The following is a 16,389-nucleotide window of genomic DNA, read 5'->3' on the forward strand; positions in this document are numbered from 1 at the left end:
CGCCTAATTAGAGTCCCAGAAAGAGACGACAGAATGGGCAAAAGAAATATTTGAAGAGATAAGGATTGAGCATTTTCTAAAAATGAAGAAATACACCAACCCATAAATACAAGGAGCTCCGCAAATAATAAGCAGGATAAAAATTGAAATATACAAACACAAAACCTAAAAATTTTATCCAAATTGTTATTCAAATATGAGACATAAAAAACATTCTCATGCAAACACAGCCTCAGAGGTTTACCCATCCAAAAAAACTTTTTGGAGAAACTACTAAAATAATAAGATCAACCCAGAATATTCTATTAGCAGTACGAGAAGGGAAAATTATAAAATACCATAGTAAAGTATGTCAAGATCTGAAAGGAGACAGAAAAAGTGGGAAAACTTCAGATTAAAAAGAATTATGATAGAAAAAATACAGACAAATAAGAATGGACTAAATTCTTCAGATAAAAGACAGATTGCCAAATTTATTACAAAACAAGCTACACACTCAGAAGAGATACCCCTAAAGCATAAGGACATAGCAAGACAAAGTAAAAGTATAGGGGGAAAAAGCAGGTGAATACAAATCAAAATATAACTGGTTTAGCTACATGACCCTCAGAAAAAACAGACTGTAAGACAGACAACATCATTGAGGGGAAGGGTGTCTCTCAATGACAATTGTTTCAATACACCAAGAAGATACAACCCCTACAAACATTCAAACATCAAATACAATAGTCTCAACATATATAAAGCAAAAATTAACAGACTGATGGAAGAAACTGACAAATTCACCACAATACTGGGAAATTCTGAACCATCTCGTTCAATTCAGGTGAAGGAGCAAAAAAAATCAGCAAAAAGAAGATTTGAACAATATAATTAATAATTTGAACTAATTCATTCTCTGAATACACAAAAAAATAAGTTATTAAGAAAATTAAATAAATTTTTTAATCTCTATGTTTAGATATTTTTAGATACTTTGAGCCAAAGAAGAAATCACACGGACAGTGAAAATATTTTAAAAGAATAATGATGATGACTTTCATATCGAAACTGATGTGACGCAGCAAACTCCATGCTTCATGGGAAATTTACAGCGTTAAATACACACGTTAGAAAAGTTCAAAATTAATGGACTAAATGTCTGGCTCCAAAACTTAGGAAAACAACAAATGATACTCAAGAAAGTGGAAGAAAGCGGCACCACAAGTGGGAGCCATAATTAATGACGCAGAAATCAAAGGTACAAAAGAAGAGATAAACACCACCAAAATCTGTCCTTTGAAAAACTTACTAAAGTGGACAAAGCTCTATCAAGACTGATCAGGAAAAACAAAGAGCACAAATGAAAATGTTTATACATGAAAAAGGTGACAAACACAGACAGAGAGATTGAAAGGCGACAAGATAATACCAACTAATCTATACAAATAAATTTGAAATCTTAGGAGAAATGGGCGTAATATTTATAGAAAAATATAATTTAACCAAAAATGACTCAAGGACATCTACATAATTCTATAACTATTTAAAGAAATTGAAGCAGTAATTAAAGCATTTTCCCACAAAGAAACATCAGGCCCAAACAATGCAACAGGTAAATTCTATACTGCCAAGAAACAGATCTTTGCAGCATTATAGTCTTTTCTAAAGAGTAGAAAATAAAGAACACATGCCAACCCATTCTGTGAGTCCATGGTAACCTGGAACCAACACCAGACATGGGCGGTTGGAGAAAGTAAAATTATGTGTCCATTAAACACGAACAAAGATGCAGAAATTCGACAGTCTATCAAGACTATTTACACCATTAACAAGTAGGGTTGTTGATATTAGAAAAATCTGCTACATCAACCAACTGAAGGAGAAAAATAAGAATCTTAATGAAAGCAAAATAAGCACTTGACAAAATTCATACCCATTCAAGAAATAAATTCTTATCAAACAGGAATAAAAAAGTACTTCCTTATCCAGATAAAAATGTCACACATCTCTAGTACCACATGGTGTAAAATGATACAGGATTATTGGAGGGAAAACTTAAAAGAGAACAGTAGCAAAGCCTATATAACCCCCCCCCAAGTGTTCATTATCCCACAGAGAGGCGTGCTTAGGCCAGGCATAGCTAGCCCGGCCACACCATGCGAAGCTAACACATTTATACAGGAAGGAGTACAGGTTACATCGAGAATAGTGGGGCATTTTTCTGATCCTTGTTATACAGGAAGTGAATTTGGAATTCAAAAGCTGTTCTTCTGCTGATCTGACTCACATATGCTGAGCTACCAACAGGGGAAGGAAATTAGCTTCTGAGGCAATTTTACTTATGCCTCTTGTCAAACCTAGAATAAACATTATCCGAAATAGAGAAACATTCCCCTTAAAATTGGGAATAAGACAAGGATGGCCATTATCACTAAGTCTAATCAATATTATATTGGAAGTACTAGCCAATGCAATAAATAAAAAGAAATGAATGTCATGAAAACGTTAAAAGAGGACGTAAAAATGACAGTATTTGCGGTTGATATGGTTGTCTTTACAGGCAAACTACTGAAAATGACAGAAAATGTAACACGTTTAGTGGATATGGGTTATTATAACAAAATTAACTGTATTTTTATATATCAACAATTGGAAAATGTAATTATAAAAAAGACATATACAGAGAAAATCAATGAAACCAAAAGCTGATTCCTTGAAAAGTTCAACAGACAAACCTCTAACTAGACTGATTAAGAAAAAAAGGAAAATGGGCAGTATCAGAGTGAAAGAGGAGACATCACTAAGATCTTACCAGCATTTATAGGACAAGGGGTATTGTGACTTTAGGCCATTATACCTCACAACCTAGAGGAAATGGACGAAGACCTTGAAAGACATAAATTACCAGAACTGGCAGGAGAATAAATAGAAAATATGAATATCCCTATAATTATTCAATTTGATTTGTAATAAAAACCTTCCTGCAAAGAAAATGGCAGGACCAGATTTTCAAAACACTGGTGAGCTCTGTCAAACACTTAAGAAAGGAATAATACCTATGTGAGCTGTTTTAGAAAATATAAGAGGAAGGAACATTTCTCAACTCATTTTATGATACCAAAACCATACAGAAACATTACAAAAACTAAAATTCCAGACTAACAGTCCTCGTGAACATAGACACAAAAATTCTGACAAAATGTTACTAAATCAAACCCAGTACTACATAAAAAGGATCCTATATCACGACCACGTGGGATTTATCTCAAGAACACAGGCTGCTTTAACATTTGAAAAATCAGTGAATGTAATTCACTATATTAGGAGATAAAGGAGAAAACCATACAATCATCTCAATAGACACAGAAAAATCATTTGCAAAATTCAACTATTATTAAAAACTCTTAATTAAGAGTAGAGGGAATTTCTTCAGCCCGATAAAGGGCACTCTTGAAAAACGAACAGCCAACAAAATACTTAATGGTGAAAGGCTTCCAGAGATAATCAGTCACAAGGCAAGGACGTCCATTTCACCCACTCCTCCCAACACTATCCTAGAGGTCCTAGATGGTTCCATAAACAAGGAAAGGAAATAAAAAGCGTATCTATTGGGAAGGGAGCAGTAAAGATGACACGATCATGCACATAGAAAATTCTAAGGAAATTCTGTAAAAGAAGCTATACAACAACTAGTAAGTGAATTCAACGAGGTCATAGGATACAGGGTCGATATACAAAACCAGTTATATTTTCATATTCTAGCAGTGAACACTCGAAAAATAAAACAGCATCATGCACTGTAGTATCAAAAACATGATAAATTTTATGTGTCAAATTCATTATAGACATAAATGTAAAAGTTAAAATTACAGTATAAACTTCTTTTTAAAAAGCACATGAGAAAATCTTCATGACAGGCTGGAATAAAAGGGTCACGTGCTTGGGAAAAGATTACATTAGTTTTCTACTTCTCACAACTAATTCCATATGGATTAAGGATTTAAATGTTTTCTAATTATATATTTTTGTGTGGAAAATATAGGTAAATATCTTTTTGGCCTTGGGGTAAGGAGGATTCCTCAAGCCATAAAAAAAAAAAAAGCACTCACAATAAAAGAAAAAATGGACAATTTGACTATATGAAAGTTAGATTAAATTCATCAGCCTTAAAGAAGAAAGTGAAATATAAGCTACACACTGGTTTCAAGAATATATTAAGAACTCTATGAATCAGTGAGAAAAGAATAATCAACCCGATAGGAAAAGCGGCAGAACACCTGGACAGGCGTTCCATGGAAGGGGAGATAGTAAACCGGCAAACATAAAGAGAATGCCAGCAATCAATCACCTGCGCGCAGATCCAAAGTACAAAGAGGTGCGTTCACCTGGCAAAACTTAGGAGTCTAACATGTCGAGGAGAAAGCAGAAAGCGGATCAACAAGACTTCTTAGAAATTGCTGGAGGAAGTGTGAACTGGTTTAAGTACTTTGAAAACGACTTGGTAATTTGCCTACTGAGTTGACAGTTCACACAGACTGTGTCCCAGAGATTCCACCTCCAGGTGTAAATCTAAGAAAAGCTTGCACATCTGCCCCAGGAGATGTGAGAGAATATACACAGAAGCATCCTTTTTTTTTTTTTTTTTTTTTTTGCAATAGCAAGAAGTCTAGAACCAACCCAATGTGCACCAAGCAAGGATGGATGACGTACGTGCGCCGTGGTCACACTGTGGAATGTATTTACAGCAGCGACCCACCACATGCAGACACTAACGTAATGTGGAGAGAAGAGTAGTATGAAACAGTGTCCTGCCAAGAAAGTTCGTGAACAGCAGAGACAAGACCATATACAGTACTGGTTAGGCAATTCGTAAAAATTTAAAAACTAAAGAGGCAGAGAGATGATAGCTACAGAAATCCGTGTCACATGGAACGGAGACGTGCATGTGGCCAAATGAGCTCGTCAGGTTGGGTGCTGGCCCCCAGGTGTCATGATGTCACTACTATTTACTTATTTACATGGTAAGCGTTCCAATTAGACTTTTCTAAATTGAACGTTTTGAACCCAGGAGCACAACTCCCAGTTTAAGAAAAAGCCATGAATATTTTAAAACATAGGACTCATCCCCATTGTATCGGTTTCATACATGATTGCTATTTATTGAATTGGCAAGATTGGGCCCATCCACCTGAGAGCCGCTGGAATTGAGTCCCAGTGTCTTCTAAGAAGCCCCAAGGTCTTTATTCATAGACAGAGACCAGCATCGAGTCCCAGGTCTGTCGCGTGCCCCTCCCGCATCCAGGGTGCCCTCCCTGGATTCTGGCCCCTCCAAGCACTAAGGGGATGTCACAGAATTCCACCCAGCTCCTCAGAACAAAACTCATGTCTGTCTCAATTTGGCTCCAAGCATTGCCTCTAATGACACAGCACTGCTTTATTCTCGGGGTCTCTCCTGGCTCCCGCGCCCCGGGTGCTCCTCTCCCAGAAATTGATGAGTGCCGATCCCAGCCGTGCCTGCATGGGGGCTCCTGCCAGGACCAAGTCGCCGGCTACCAGTGCATCTGCAGCCCAGGGCATGAAGGAGCCCACTGTGAGCTGGGTAAGATGGGTCTGGCCCTCACTGCCAGGTGGCAGTCCAGCACCCTGGTCAGGGGCCTGAGGCACTAGGGTCCCCTGCCGTGGTCACCCGGCCCCAGCCAGTCCTCTCCCTGGGCTGGCCTCTGGTTGGGGACTGCCTGTGCCCTCAGGCCCCTGCCAGCTCTTACGTCCAGGACAGTGGTTTACAGACCTCTCTGCCTCTACCTCCTTGGGGAGATTGAGCTCAGCTGAGAAACGCTGACCGCTGATCAACTCGCTTCTCCTGCCTCCTGCAAACTCTGGCCTCGGGGGGATGGGGGACAGAGAAGATGGGGTTTGGAGAGGATCTGGCCATTGCTCGGAGCTGGCAGAAGGAGGGAAGTCCTGCCAGGTGCAATGCTGGATGAGCCCTGCACCCCTCATGTATGTGTCGGGCTCTAAGCCCTGAGACATAGACACCGCCCCAGGGACAGCCAGGCGCAGGATGTGCAGTCAGGGCCCCCGGGAAGCCTGGGAAGCCTGGGCCGTGAAGCGCAATAGCGGCCTGGGGTGGGGCCTTCCTGGGGCAGACCAGGGAGAGGCAGGCGTGAGACGAGGCCTCAGCCTGCACACAGAGTCCTGGAGGCCGTGTAAGTCCGTGTGGGCCCAGTACAAGGTGTGATCAAAAACTACGGTGAATGTGGGGCGGCAGATGGCTCAGGTGGTTAGAGCGCGAGCTCTTAATAACAAGGTTGCCCTTCAATTCCCACATGGGATGGTGGGCAGCGCCCCCCGCAACTAGATTGAAAACGGGGACTGGACTTGGAGCTGAGCTGCGCCCTCCACAGCTAGATGGAAGGACAATGATTTGGAGCTGATGGGCCCTGGAAAAACACACTGTTCCCCAATATTCCCTAATAAAAAAAACAAAAATTAAAGAAAAATAGGGTGAATGTTTAAATTTTAAAAATGTGTTACAGTAAAAGACACATTGCCATTAATCCCCCTCAAAATACCCCTCCTCGCTTCAAACACACTCATCCCATCGTTCTGGCCACTTTCTGAAGCAGTTCTGGAAGTCCTCTTCCGTGAGCATTTTTAGTTGTGCTGTCGTGGCTGCCTCGATGTCCTGAATCATTTTGACTTTGGGGAAGAGCCAGAAGTCTCACAGTGCCATATCCAGTGAATAAAGTGGCTGAGGACACACCATAATGTTTTTATTTGACAGAAATTGCTGTACCAGAAGTGATGTGGAGCCTTTGTGATCACAAAATGCGGTGAATGCTGCGGCCGAGTGCCATCCAACGGAAAGGCAGGGTCTTCAATATGGGAAGCGGTGCATGGAACCTTAGTAACAGTGTGTGACAAGTTTCAACTTGTTCAGTGCAGTCAGTTGGGTGTGAGCTATGGTTGGCAGAAGGTGTGTTTTAAACTGTACCGTGAATCATCCTCCATCATGACAACGTTCTGTGTCACACATGGCTTCTGGTATATGGTGATTTCTGTCAAATAAAAACATTACGATGTGTCCTCATCACCTCATTCACTGGACCTGGCACCGTGTGACTTCTGGCTCTTCCCCAAAGTCAAAATGATTCAGGACATTGTGGCAGCCACAACAGAGCAACTAAAGACACTCAGGAAAGGACTTCCAGAACTGCTTCAGAAAGTGGCCAGAACGATGGGATAAGGGTGTTTCAAGTGAGGGGGAGTATTCTGAGGGGGATTAATGGCACTGTGTCTCTTCTACTGTAATACTTTTTTTTTAACTATTCACCGTTGTGTTTGATCACACCTCGTAACGTTGTATAGCACCCGTGTAAGGATGTGTAGGGCCCACACAGGGCCATGCAGCCTGGTGTCCTGTCTCTACAGAGACAGACGAGTGCCAGGCACAGCCCTGCAGAAATGGAGGCTCCTGCAGGGACCTCCCAGGGGCCTTCATCTGCCAGTGCCCCGCAGGCTTTGCTGGAGTCCACTGTGAGACAGGTAGGGGCTGTGCTCAGGGGGGTCCCCCATCTGCCCAGGCCCTCACCCACCTGTGACGCCCCAGACACCCTGGGCCGCTCAGAGAGCAGAGGGAAGGGCAGTCCCTGGCGCCCTGCTGGACAGGCCCCCTGTAGGAGAGACCCAGAGGCAAGGGGTGAGGGGAGAGCAGGGTGCCCGCCCAGGGTGAGGGGGTTTCCCCAAGCCCCTCCCCCGCCCAGCCTCTCTCCTCCCCCTTCCCTTCTTCCCGCTGTCCTCTCCTCCCTCCCCCAGACTCCCCCCTGCCGCTCGGGCCCACTGTCTGGATGTTCTCCAGAGGTGGACGCCTGCCACTCCAGCCCCTGCCAGCATGGAGGCCGGTGCGAGAACGGCGGAGGGGCCTACCTGTGCGTCTGCCCAGAGGGCTTCTTTGGCTACCACTGTGAGACAGGTGGGGCAAACCTACACGCTCCTGCCCTGGCCCAGCCAAGCTCCCCACCACACTAACCCCCACGGGGACCCCACCTCACACCTCGCAGACTCCAGCAGGCCTCGCGTCCAACTCGTTCCCACATCCAGCCACATGGCCCTGCCATTCCTGGATGGCCAAGCTCATTGCAGCCCCTGGGTCCGGGAATCTGCTCTTCCTTACATCTGGTCTATTCTGCCCGTCAGCCCATGTCAGGGGCTCCTGAGGAAGCAGGTCCTGGCTGAAACGCCCCTCCTGCACGAGGACCCCCAACCTCTGACCTGCAGTGCCCCCATCGCTCGCACCCCTGCACCATTCTCTCCTTTAGAACACTTCCCGCTCTCTGGGATTGTCTCGTCCGTATTTCCCCCACTTGCTGATACCGCATCCCATCCTAGAACAGGTGCGTGTCCTGACCTGCCTGTTGGAGTGTCCCCAGCCCCCATGCCGGGCCTGGCTGGCAGCACTCAGCTTCTAGGCTCTGCCCCCACCCCCCACCCCCCCACAGGGCAGTAAAAGCTGCACTGAGAACAAGATCTGTGACGGAGGCCTGCAGGACACAGGTCTGGGGTGGGCAAGGGCCCCGGGGGACAGTGCAGTGGCTGTGACCATGATGCTGGCTCACTGCTGTTTGCGTGTGTCCTGTGGCCGTGCTGGGCCCCTGGGGCCCTGCCCTGGCCTGGAACCTCAGGTCTACACCAGCACTCACAGCCCCAAGGCCATGGGGGAGGGCTGGTGCTGCAGGCAGCCCCCAGGAGGACCCCACCCCAAGTCCCCGCCTACCAGGGCTGTTGGCTTGGGCGAGTGGCAGCATGGCTTGGCTGAGTCAGAAGCCCACACCTGCCTGGCCTCTCCGTGGGCCTCTGGCAAGCCCTGCCCTCCCCCTCCAAGAGTGTCCCCCATCCCATCCCAAAAGCACTGCCTGTGACGGTACCACCCACAAATACAGCCACACGGGAACCACCCAGTGTCCCCAGGAGCAAGGGCCCAGCCGGAATGGGGGGGCCTGGTGACACCCCAGAGCTCACTGCTGCTTTCTCCCTGTCCCAGTGAGTGACCCCTGCTTCCCTAGCCCCTGTGGGGGCCGCGGTTACTGCCTGGCCAGCAATGGGTCCCACAGCTGCACCTGCAAAGTGGGCTACACGGGGAAGGACTGTGCCAAAGGTGAGGCATGAGGGCACCAGCACAGGGGTGGGGTCTCCCCTCCCTCAGAGGGGGCACACATGCCAGAGGACAGGCCAAAGGGCCGAGCGCCATACCCATGGCAGAGCATCTAGGCAGCTGCTTACCCAGGCTCTGGCTGAGAAGTAGAGAGGGGCAAATAAGCCCCAGGGGGCACAAATGCAGTCACGTGTGTGTGCACATGACCCTCCAGGGGGCATTGGCCATAGACCCAAATGAAGGAGTCCATTGCAGGTGCCACAAACAGGCTCCCTGCCAGCAGTGCCCACCTCTGCCCCAGGGTAGCAAGGCCTAGGGCCACTGGGCTGGACACCTGCTTGGGGGCCGGGGCTTCTACGGCCGACAGCTGACCACCCCCCTTCCCTTGTTCTTGACCGAAACCCTGAAGAGCTCTTCCCACCAACGGCCCTCAAGGTAGAGCGAGTGGAGGAGAGTGGGGTGTCCATCTCCTGGCGCCCACCCGAAGGCCAGGCTGCCAGGCAGGTGCTGGACGGCTACGCAGTCACCTATGCGTCCTCGGACGGCTTGGCCCGCCGCACGGACTTCGTTGAGCGCAGCCGCTCCTCGCACCACCTCCGGGCCTTGGCAGCCGGAAGGGCCTACAACATCTCTGTCTTCTCTGTCAAGCGTAACGCCAACAACCAGAACGACATCAGCAGGCCGGTGGCACTGCTCGCCCGCACACGTGAGTGGCCCTCCCATGCCCGCCAGACACCCGGCAGGTGGGAGACAGGACAGACACAGGCAGGGTCTGACCGAAAAAGGCATCTGGAAGAAGTATGGAGCCGCCCCTCGCCTCAGCAGAACGGGGTCCCCAGCAGGAGGGAAGGAGGGACCAGTGCTCATCAGGCTGGGACACGGCAGCATGTCTGACACCCTCCCCTGGGTTGGGTCACAGAGGACTCCCCTGGCCTCTATGCCCAGCAGGCCCGGTGCCCGCTGTGGCCGCGGGACGCACTTGGCAGGCCCAGACTTGCCGGTGCCGCACATACGGACCTCTGGGTGAGCCCGGCACCCTTCCTGAGCCTCATCTGGAGCCCCTGCCGTCCCCGTGGGCGAAGAGGTGCCTGCACTGGCTGAGCAGTCCCTTCACCCCCAGGACCCCGCCCTATCGAGGGCCTGGAGGTCGTCAACGTCACGGCCAGCGCCATCTCCGTGCGGTGGGCTCTGCACAGGGCCCGCCATGCCACTGTCAGCAGTGTCCGCGTGTCCATCCGCCGCCCCGAGGCCCAGGGGGACCAGTCCACCGACGTGGACAGGAGTGTGGACAAGTTCGTGTTCGGGTGAGAGCGTGTGGCTACCTCCCCCTCCCGGCTCAGGCCAGCGCCCGGTCCTCTGGGCCCCTCCGTGCTGTCCCCACTCGCCCAGCCCGCCTGGAGGACCGGGTGGGCGCCTCGCGTGTCCCCAAGACCTGCTGACCCCCAGCAGGCAGAGCCACCCTCCATCCCTGCCTCCCGCCTCGCCTCCTCACAGGCTGCAGGACAAGTGTTTAAGTGTCCCAAATCAACAGGGGCGCCCTACAAATCTGGGGCCGTGTCTCCTGCACACATCCTAAGCGCCTCGCCCGAGCCCCTCCGGCCTCAGCCGTGCAGACCCCCTGAGAGGAAAAAAGCAGGCCAACCCCAGGGTCGCCTTAAATTGTTATTTTGTTCAGATAATCCGTTCAGACCTTAAACTAGGCATACAAACTTCTTATGCCCAATTATTACAAATTAAAGACAAAACTACAGGATACATGCAATTCAAATGACCACCAGTCATCCAAAATGGCTGCTGACTGAAATAAACCCTCGAACAACCCCCATGAAGTCTCAGAATGCCTCCAGCTCAGCGGGCCTTCCTAGGCTTCATCCACGATGGACCCTGCACAGGGTGGGCACGCAGCTGGACAAGCAGAGAGAGAGAGAGAGAGGAGTCCTGGCAGCATCCCTCCCGGGGAAGAGTGGCTTTGGCCACACGGGGCCCGGATTCTGGGGCCCACAGAGCAAACACGGCTGCAGCTGCGGGAATGGCCGTCCAATGACTGTGCCTCCGACCAGGTGTCCCTCCATCCGGGCGGGCTCAGCAGGAACAGCCCAGCAGTTCCCAGCCCCAAGCAGCCAGCGGCTGTAGTTGTGGGGAGGCAGAGTCTGGGACGCAGGTGCCACCGGACGAGGAGCCATGTCCCCTGTGCGTCCTCTGAGCTGCCCATATTTCTAGTTTGCAGACTTATCAAGGCCACTTTTTCCCAAGTGTGTGTTCTTTCTCTCCAACCAGACGGTCACTTGTGCTGGAGACAAGACTATTTTGTCTTTTAACTGTTACTGTGACTTTTCTCGATCCACATCCTGCCCGCTTCCAAAGAAACACAACTGGGGCCCCAGGTGGGCACTTGGTAATTGTGTCGGGGTCCCCAAGACCACCCCAGGCTCGCCAGGACTCCCAGGACGTACAGCTGGGATTCATGGCAGAAGGTGCAAAGTGCACGGAAGGGAAGAGACTCACGGGGAGAAGTCGGGACTGGGCTTGAGCTCCCAGAGCCCCCTCCCCGTGGAGCTAATTCCCCACCACCAGTCGTGATGACACACCTGAGGCCCGGGAAAGCCCGTTAGAGACGCAGCACCCAGGGTTATGGGGCTGGTCAGGGTACCCTCTGCCTGGGGGGGGGCGGTGCTGGGCGTGAACCCCACTTTGCACAAACGTTTAGGTGCAGCAGGGCCCTCTTATCCATGACAAGCTGGGGACCCTCCTGGGAACTCGAGCCAAGGGCCACCTTGCATGCTATTCAGACAGGAGAGGAGACAGGCCTCCGAGCTGGCCATGGCCACCACAGGCAGGCTTCTCACTGCCCTGGACACAGACCAGAGCTTCCCGTCGAGGAGCACTCGGCTCGCAGAACACAGCTCAGCCCTGGGGGAGGCTGCCTGGGCCGGGACAGGATCCTGTCCTCTCCCTACAGGGCGCTGCTGCCAGGAAGGAGATACACCATCTGGGCGACCGCCCTCAGTGGGCTCGGGGGACAGGGACGCCCCACCGAGAGCCTGGCCTCGGCGCCGCAACACGTGTGGACCCGTAAGTAGGGGTGTGGCCAGCTCACGCAGGCAGCCGTGCAGGCTCTCACCTCTCCCAGGTGCTCGGTCCTCTCCACCGCGGCCACGGCACCAGAGACCCGACCCTGGGCTGAGTGTGCCCCAATGGCAGTGTGCCGGAGGCCTGCTACAGGGGGCTGGCCAGGCCCCCTGCCAGGGTGACCTTTACACCCACGGGCTAAGGGCTCCTGCCAAACGGATCGCTGAGCACAGGGCCAGAGGAGCTCTCGCGAGGGTGCCCAGGCTGTCCTGTGCTGAGCTCCATGGGGTCTCGAGTGGACACCTGGCCCTCCCTCCCCAGTGCATGGGAGGGGCGAGCACCATGCTGTCAATGGGCACCAGTGAACAGGCAGGAGGGAGGTGGCTGGCTGAGGAGGGAGGGTGAGCAGGGCCTGGCCAGCTGGGCAGGGGGTCAGCACTGGCTCTGACCCTGGGCACTGGCACCCTGGTCTGCCCTGTGGATCTAGCCATTCCCCTCATCTCCGTCCCAGGGGAAGGTGTGAGTGTCCAGGCTCGGGGGTCAGAAGTGCCCCACAGGAGAGGACACTGACAACAAGCAGACGTGGGGCCTCATTGGATACCAGCAGGAGGCATTCTGGGGAGCTGCTCGGGGCAGAGCAGGCAGCCCTGCACCCCCCATGTGCAGCTGCATGCCCCCCCATGTCCCCTGCCTGCCAAAGTCGTCCGTAGTAACTAAATCTGGATAGACAAGGCTTCAGCGATCCACGTCGGATCTTTAAACTGTCCCGGGCAGAAGACCTCATCAGCCCCTCATCTCCCTCCCCTGCTCCATGCCTCCTCCAGGGCCTCTGCCGCCAGCAAACCTGACCGCCACCCGCGTCACGGCCACCTCTGCCCACGTGGTCTGGGATGCCCCGACTCCAGGCACCGTGCTAGAGGCGTACGTCATCAACGTGACCACCAGCCAGAGCACTAACAGCCGCTACGTCCCCAACGGGAGGCTGGTGTCCTACACGGTGCGGGACCTGGTGCCCGGGCGGCGGTACCAGCTCTCGGTGACGGCCGTGCAGAGTACCGCAGGCGCCCAGCTGCACAGCGAGCCCGCTCACCTGTACATCATCACCTGTACGTGCAGTGCGGCTGGCATGAGGACAGAGCCACCTGCCCTGGCACAGCCACACCATCCCAGGGACATCAGACAGGCAGCCTAAGAGCAGGAGAATTCGTGTGTGAGAAGCGGTGGGGGGAAGGGCCCAGGACAGCTGGGGCTGGGCCAGCGCGAGCAATGTGGAAAAGTCAGCCTCGCTGTGCACCGTCCACCTCAGGGCACCCGAGGTGGGCTGTGCAGGGCACACAGGGCATCACCTAGAAACGTGCCAGCAGAGGGCAGTGCTGGACCACAGTGAGGTGGGCAGCTAGGGCAACACAGGGGGCGGAGAGGCCAGGACAGCCACAGGGAGGGGTGGCCTGGGAGAGGCAGAGGGACGGGGGCAGCTGAGGAGCGCACAGGCTCAGGCACGGCGGCCCCCAGGGTCCTGCGCAGCCCTGCTCACACTTTAGAGCTCAGGCAGGTCTGTGGAGATGGTGTCTCCTGGGGGGGGGTAACGGGGGCAGATGCACGGGCGCCTCCTCCCCGACCCGCCAGCCTGCTCTGAGACTCAGACCCAGCTCTGTCCAGGTGCACCTGCCAGGGGAGGAGGGGGTGAAGGGCACAGTTAGGTGATGAGGACCCACAGAGAAGCCATGCCACCACCTGCAGGATGAGCGCGGGGTAGGGGTGGGGGCTGATGGCAGAGCCTGGCCCCACCCTGTGGGACGAGACCTGGGCCAGGGTGGGGGCTAGGATAAGCCCACATCAACCCTGCCAGGCAGTGTCCACCTCACAGCAGAAATGCTGTGGTTCCTCCTCAGATAGGAGCCCAGCCAGCAGGCAGGTGGGGAGTGGGGCTCCAAGGCTTCTCAGAAAGCCCCAATCCCACCATGGGACCACAGGGACAGGCGCGTCCCTTCAGTTTTCTCTGAGCAGTGGGTGGGATGGAAGCACAGGGGCACAGGGAAGCCCCAGACGTGCCTCATGTGGCCACCCCCTGCCCCCCACCTGCCTGCAGCCCCAAGAGACGGTGCGGACAGACGCTGGCACCGGGAAGGACTCCACCCACGGGTGCTCAGAAACAGACCGCCCCCCGCACGCCTGCCGGAGCTGCGTCTGCTCAATGACCGCGGGGCCCCCGAAATGCCAACCCAGGCCCCCAGGTACGTGCCTCCGCCGTCAGCCCCCACGGAGCAGCCAGATACCACGGTCACCTCCCGAGGCCCCAGGCACGGCGCTTCACGAGGTGACCCTGGGGACTCTCCCAGCAGGTTCTCGGAGCTTGTGGATGGCAGAGGTCGAATGAGTGCCAAGTTTGGTGGCTCACCCAGCAAATCGGTCACTGTGACATCACGTGAGTATCGTGGCCAGCCCTAGTGGCTTCAGTGCCACGCCCTCAGCATTTGTCCCCAGAACGATGAAGGATGAGGCCCCTAAAACCAGAGCTTCAAGACCACCCCCCATGCCTAACGCCATCTCCGGTCAGGGACCCCCACGGAGTGCACAGCCCTGGGCTCTGGGGCCAGCACGACCAGGTTACGCCGTCCAGATTCACAGGGAGCCTTCCGACACAGCCATGTGGGGTGAACGTCCAGGGTGCAAGCAGGGCACATGAGAGAAGAGAAATAAACGTGTTGGAAGCAGGTCCAAGACATGCAAGCTTTGCTCGCCAAGCCAGGGCTGAGCGTCGTTGCTCAGTGGCAGACCCAAAGGCGTGACTCCATCGAATGTGCTGCTACTCAAAGCGTGGCCCTTGGACCAGCAGCACTAGCCTGCCCTGGGGGCTTCTAGCTGTGCCATGGGCTCCGTCTGCCCACAGGGAACCAGGTGATGGGCACACACATTGTGGCCCAAGGAGCTCACGTCCCCATCACACTGAAGTCGTGTCGCACGCTTGGGGCTGAGCCTGTGGGTTCAGGTCCTGCTCGGCCAGGTCGAGCTGCACCGCCCTCAGCAGCCACCAGGCCTGTCTGCCTGGCCCAGAAGCACAGGGGGATGGGTACAGAGGTTCTGGCCCCTCCCACCTGTGAAGCAGGTGGGGGTGGGCCAGGCGTCTGCAGCAGGCCCCACCCCCAAGAATTCTGAAACCGGCAGGCCTGCTGGCTGCCCCTGGCCCAGACGACCTGGGGACTCTGGGCAGGACTCCCAGGCTCATCCTCCCTGGTCAGCCAGGTCCCATCTGCACAGAATTCTCTAGCAGCCTAATCACTGGTTTAAGGAGAATTTTCAGCCAATAAAAGCATTCACTGGCAAAGGGAAAGAACGTGTGCCTGGGGCTGAGGAGATGGCCGGGTGTCTGCAGCCCTTGGTGACCAGCAGAGGGGCAATGGAAGGGTCACTGCGCACGGTGACCAGGAGGATGGCGGGCACAGGCCTGAAGCCTCAGGGCCGATGCCAAAGGGCGCAGCCGAGACCTGCCAAGGAGCTGGTAGCAGGGAGGGTGGCCTCAGGGCAGATTCGAGGGGGCTGAGGGGGCATCATGGCCCCCGCAGGAAGCAGAGTGGAGGGAGAGGAGACCGGGATCTGAAGGACGCTTAGGAGGCTGAGGCCAGATGGTCAGGCAGGAGACTCAGCCCTGCCTGGGCCACTGGTGACTTTCAAAGTAGGTTTGGCCAGGGTGGCAGCGGAAGCTGGGTCCCTGAGACAGGGGGCAGGTGAGGGCTGGGCCCCACCTGGAGAAAAGGCGGTCCTACAGGAGGCAGTGCCAAGGCCCCCGGGGCTCCGTGCCCAAGGTGCGGGGCCAGCAGGCGAGTGGACATCCTGCTCCCGCACACAGGGCCCCACCAAGGCCAGGCCTACACCCTGATGGGGAGAAGCCGTTCAGGGAGGTGGCCCAAGGCAGGGGGCTGTGTGGGCAGCACTGTGGCACCTGATTTCTCCTAGAACCCACGGCTGTGCTGCCACGCGAGCACACAGAAGATGCCCCCGAGCAGGTTGGCCTGGCCCTCCAGCTCCCCGAACGCAGCGGCGGTGACAAGGCCGTGGAAAGTAAGTCAGCAGGACAGGACTTCTAGGGCCGACTTCTCAGTGTGGAGTGGGAGGCAGAGCACACCCCACGGGCAGCCCAACGCCCCACCCTGGAAAGCTGGGGTGAGCCACACCATGGAGGCAGCGGC

General features: G+C 53.6%; 1 protein-coding gene across 17 annotated transcripts in view; it reads left to right on the forward strand.

Annotated features, from left to right (window-relative positions):
* SNED1 (sushi, nidogen and EGF like domains 1) overlaps positions 1-16,389 on the forward strand; it is a 74,718-nt gene that overhangs the window by 37,779 nt on the left and 20,550 nt on the right. For 9 of the 17 annotated variants that reach the window (XM_081052031.1, XM_081052022.1, XM_081052021.1 and 6 more), the window contains 11 exons: positions 5,468-5,581; positions 7,414-7,527; positions 7,841-7,954; positions 9,023-9,136; positions 9,543-9,839; positions 10,254-10,437; positions 12,093-12,205; positions 13,027-13,308; positions 14,292-14,436; positions 14,542-14,627; positions 16,157-16,261. In XM_081052031.1, the coding sequence (XP_080908157.1) occupies positions 5,468-5,581; positions 7,414-7,527; positions 7,841-7,954; positions 9,023-9,136; positions 9,543-9,839; positions 10,254-10,437; positions 12,093-12,205; positions 13,027-13,308; positions 14,292-14,436; positions 14,542-14,627; positions 16,157-16,261 (1,668 nt within the window). Of the gene's footprint in view, positions 1-5,467; positions 5,582-7,413; positions 7,528-7,840; positions 7,955-9,022; positions 9,137-9,542; positions 9,840-10,253; positions 10,438-11,410; positions 11,857-12,092; positions 12,206-13,026; positions 13,309-14,291; positions 14,437-14,541; positions 14,628-16,156; positions 16,262-16,389 lie in introns of those variants that run through there. The other 8 variants (XM_081052032.1, XM_081052026.1, XM_081052033.1 and 5 more) reach the window with 4 other exon arrangements.

Source organism: Rhinolophus hipposideros (genome assembly GCF_964194185.1).
Source record: "Rhinolophus hipposideros genome assembly, chromosome: 6".
NCBI lineage: Eukaryota > Metazoa > Chordata > Mammalia > Chiroptera > Rhinolophidae > Rhinolophus > Rhinolophus hipposideros.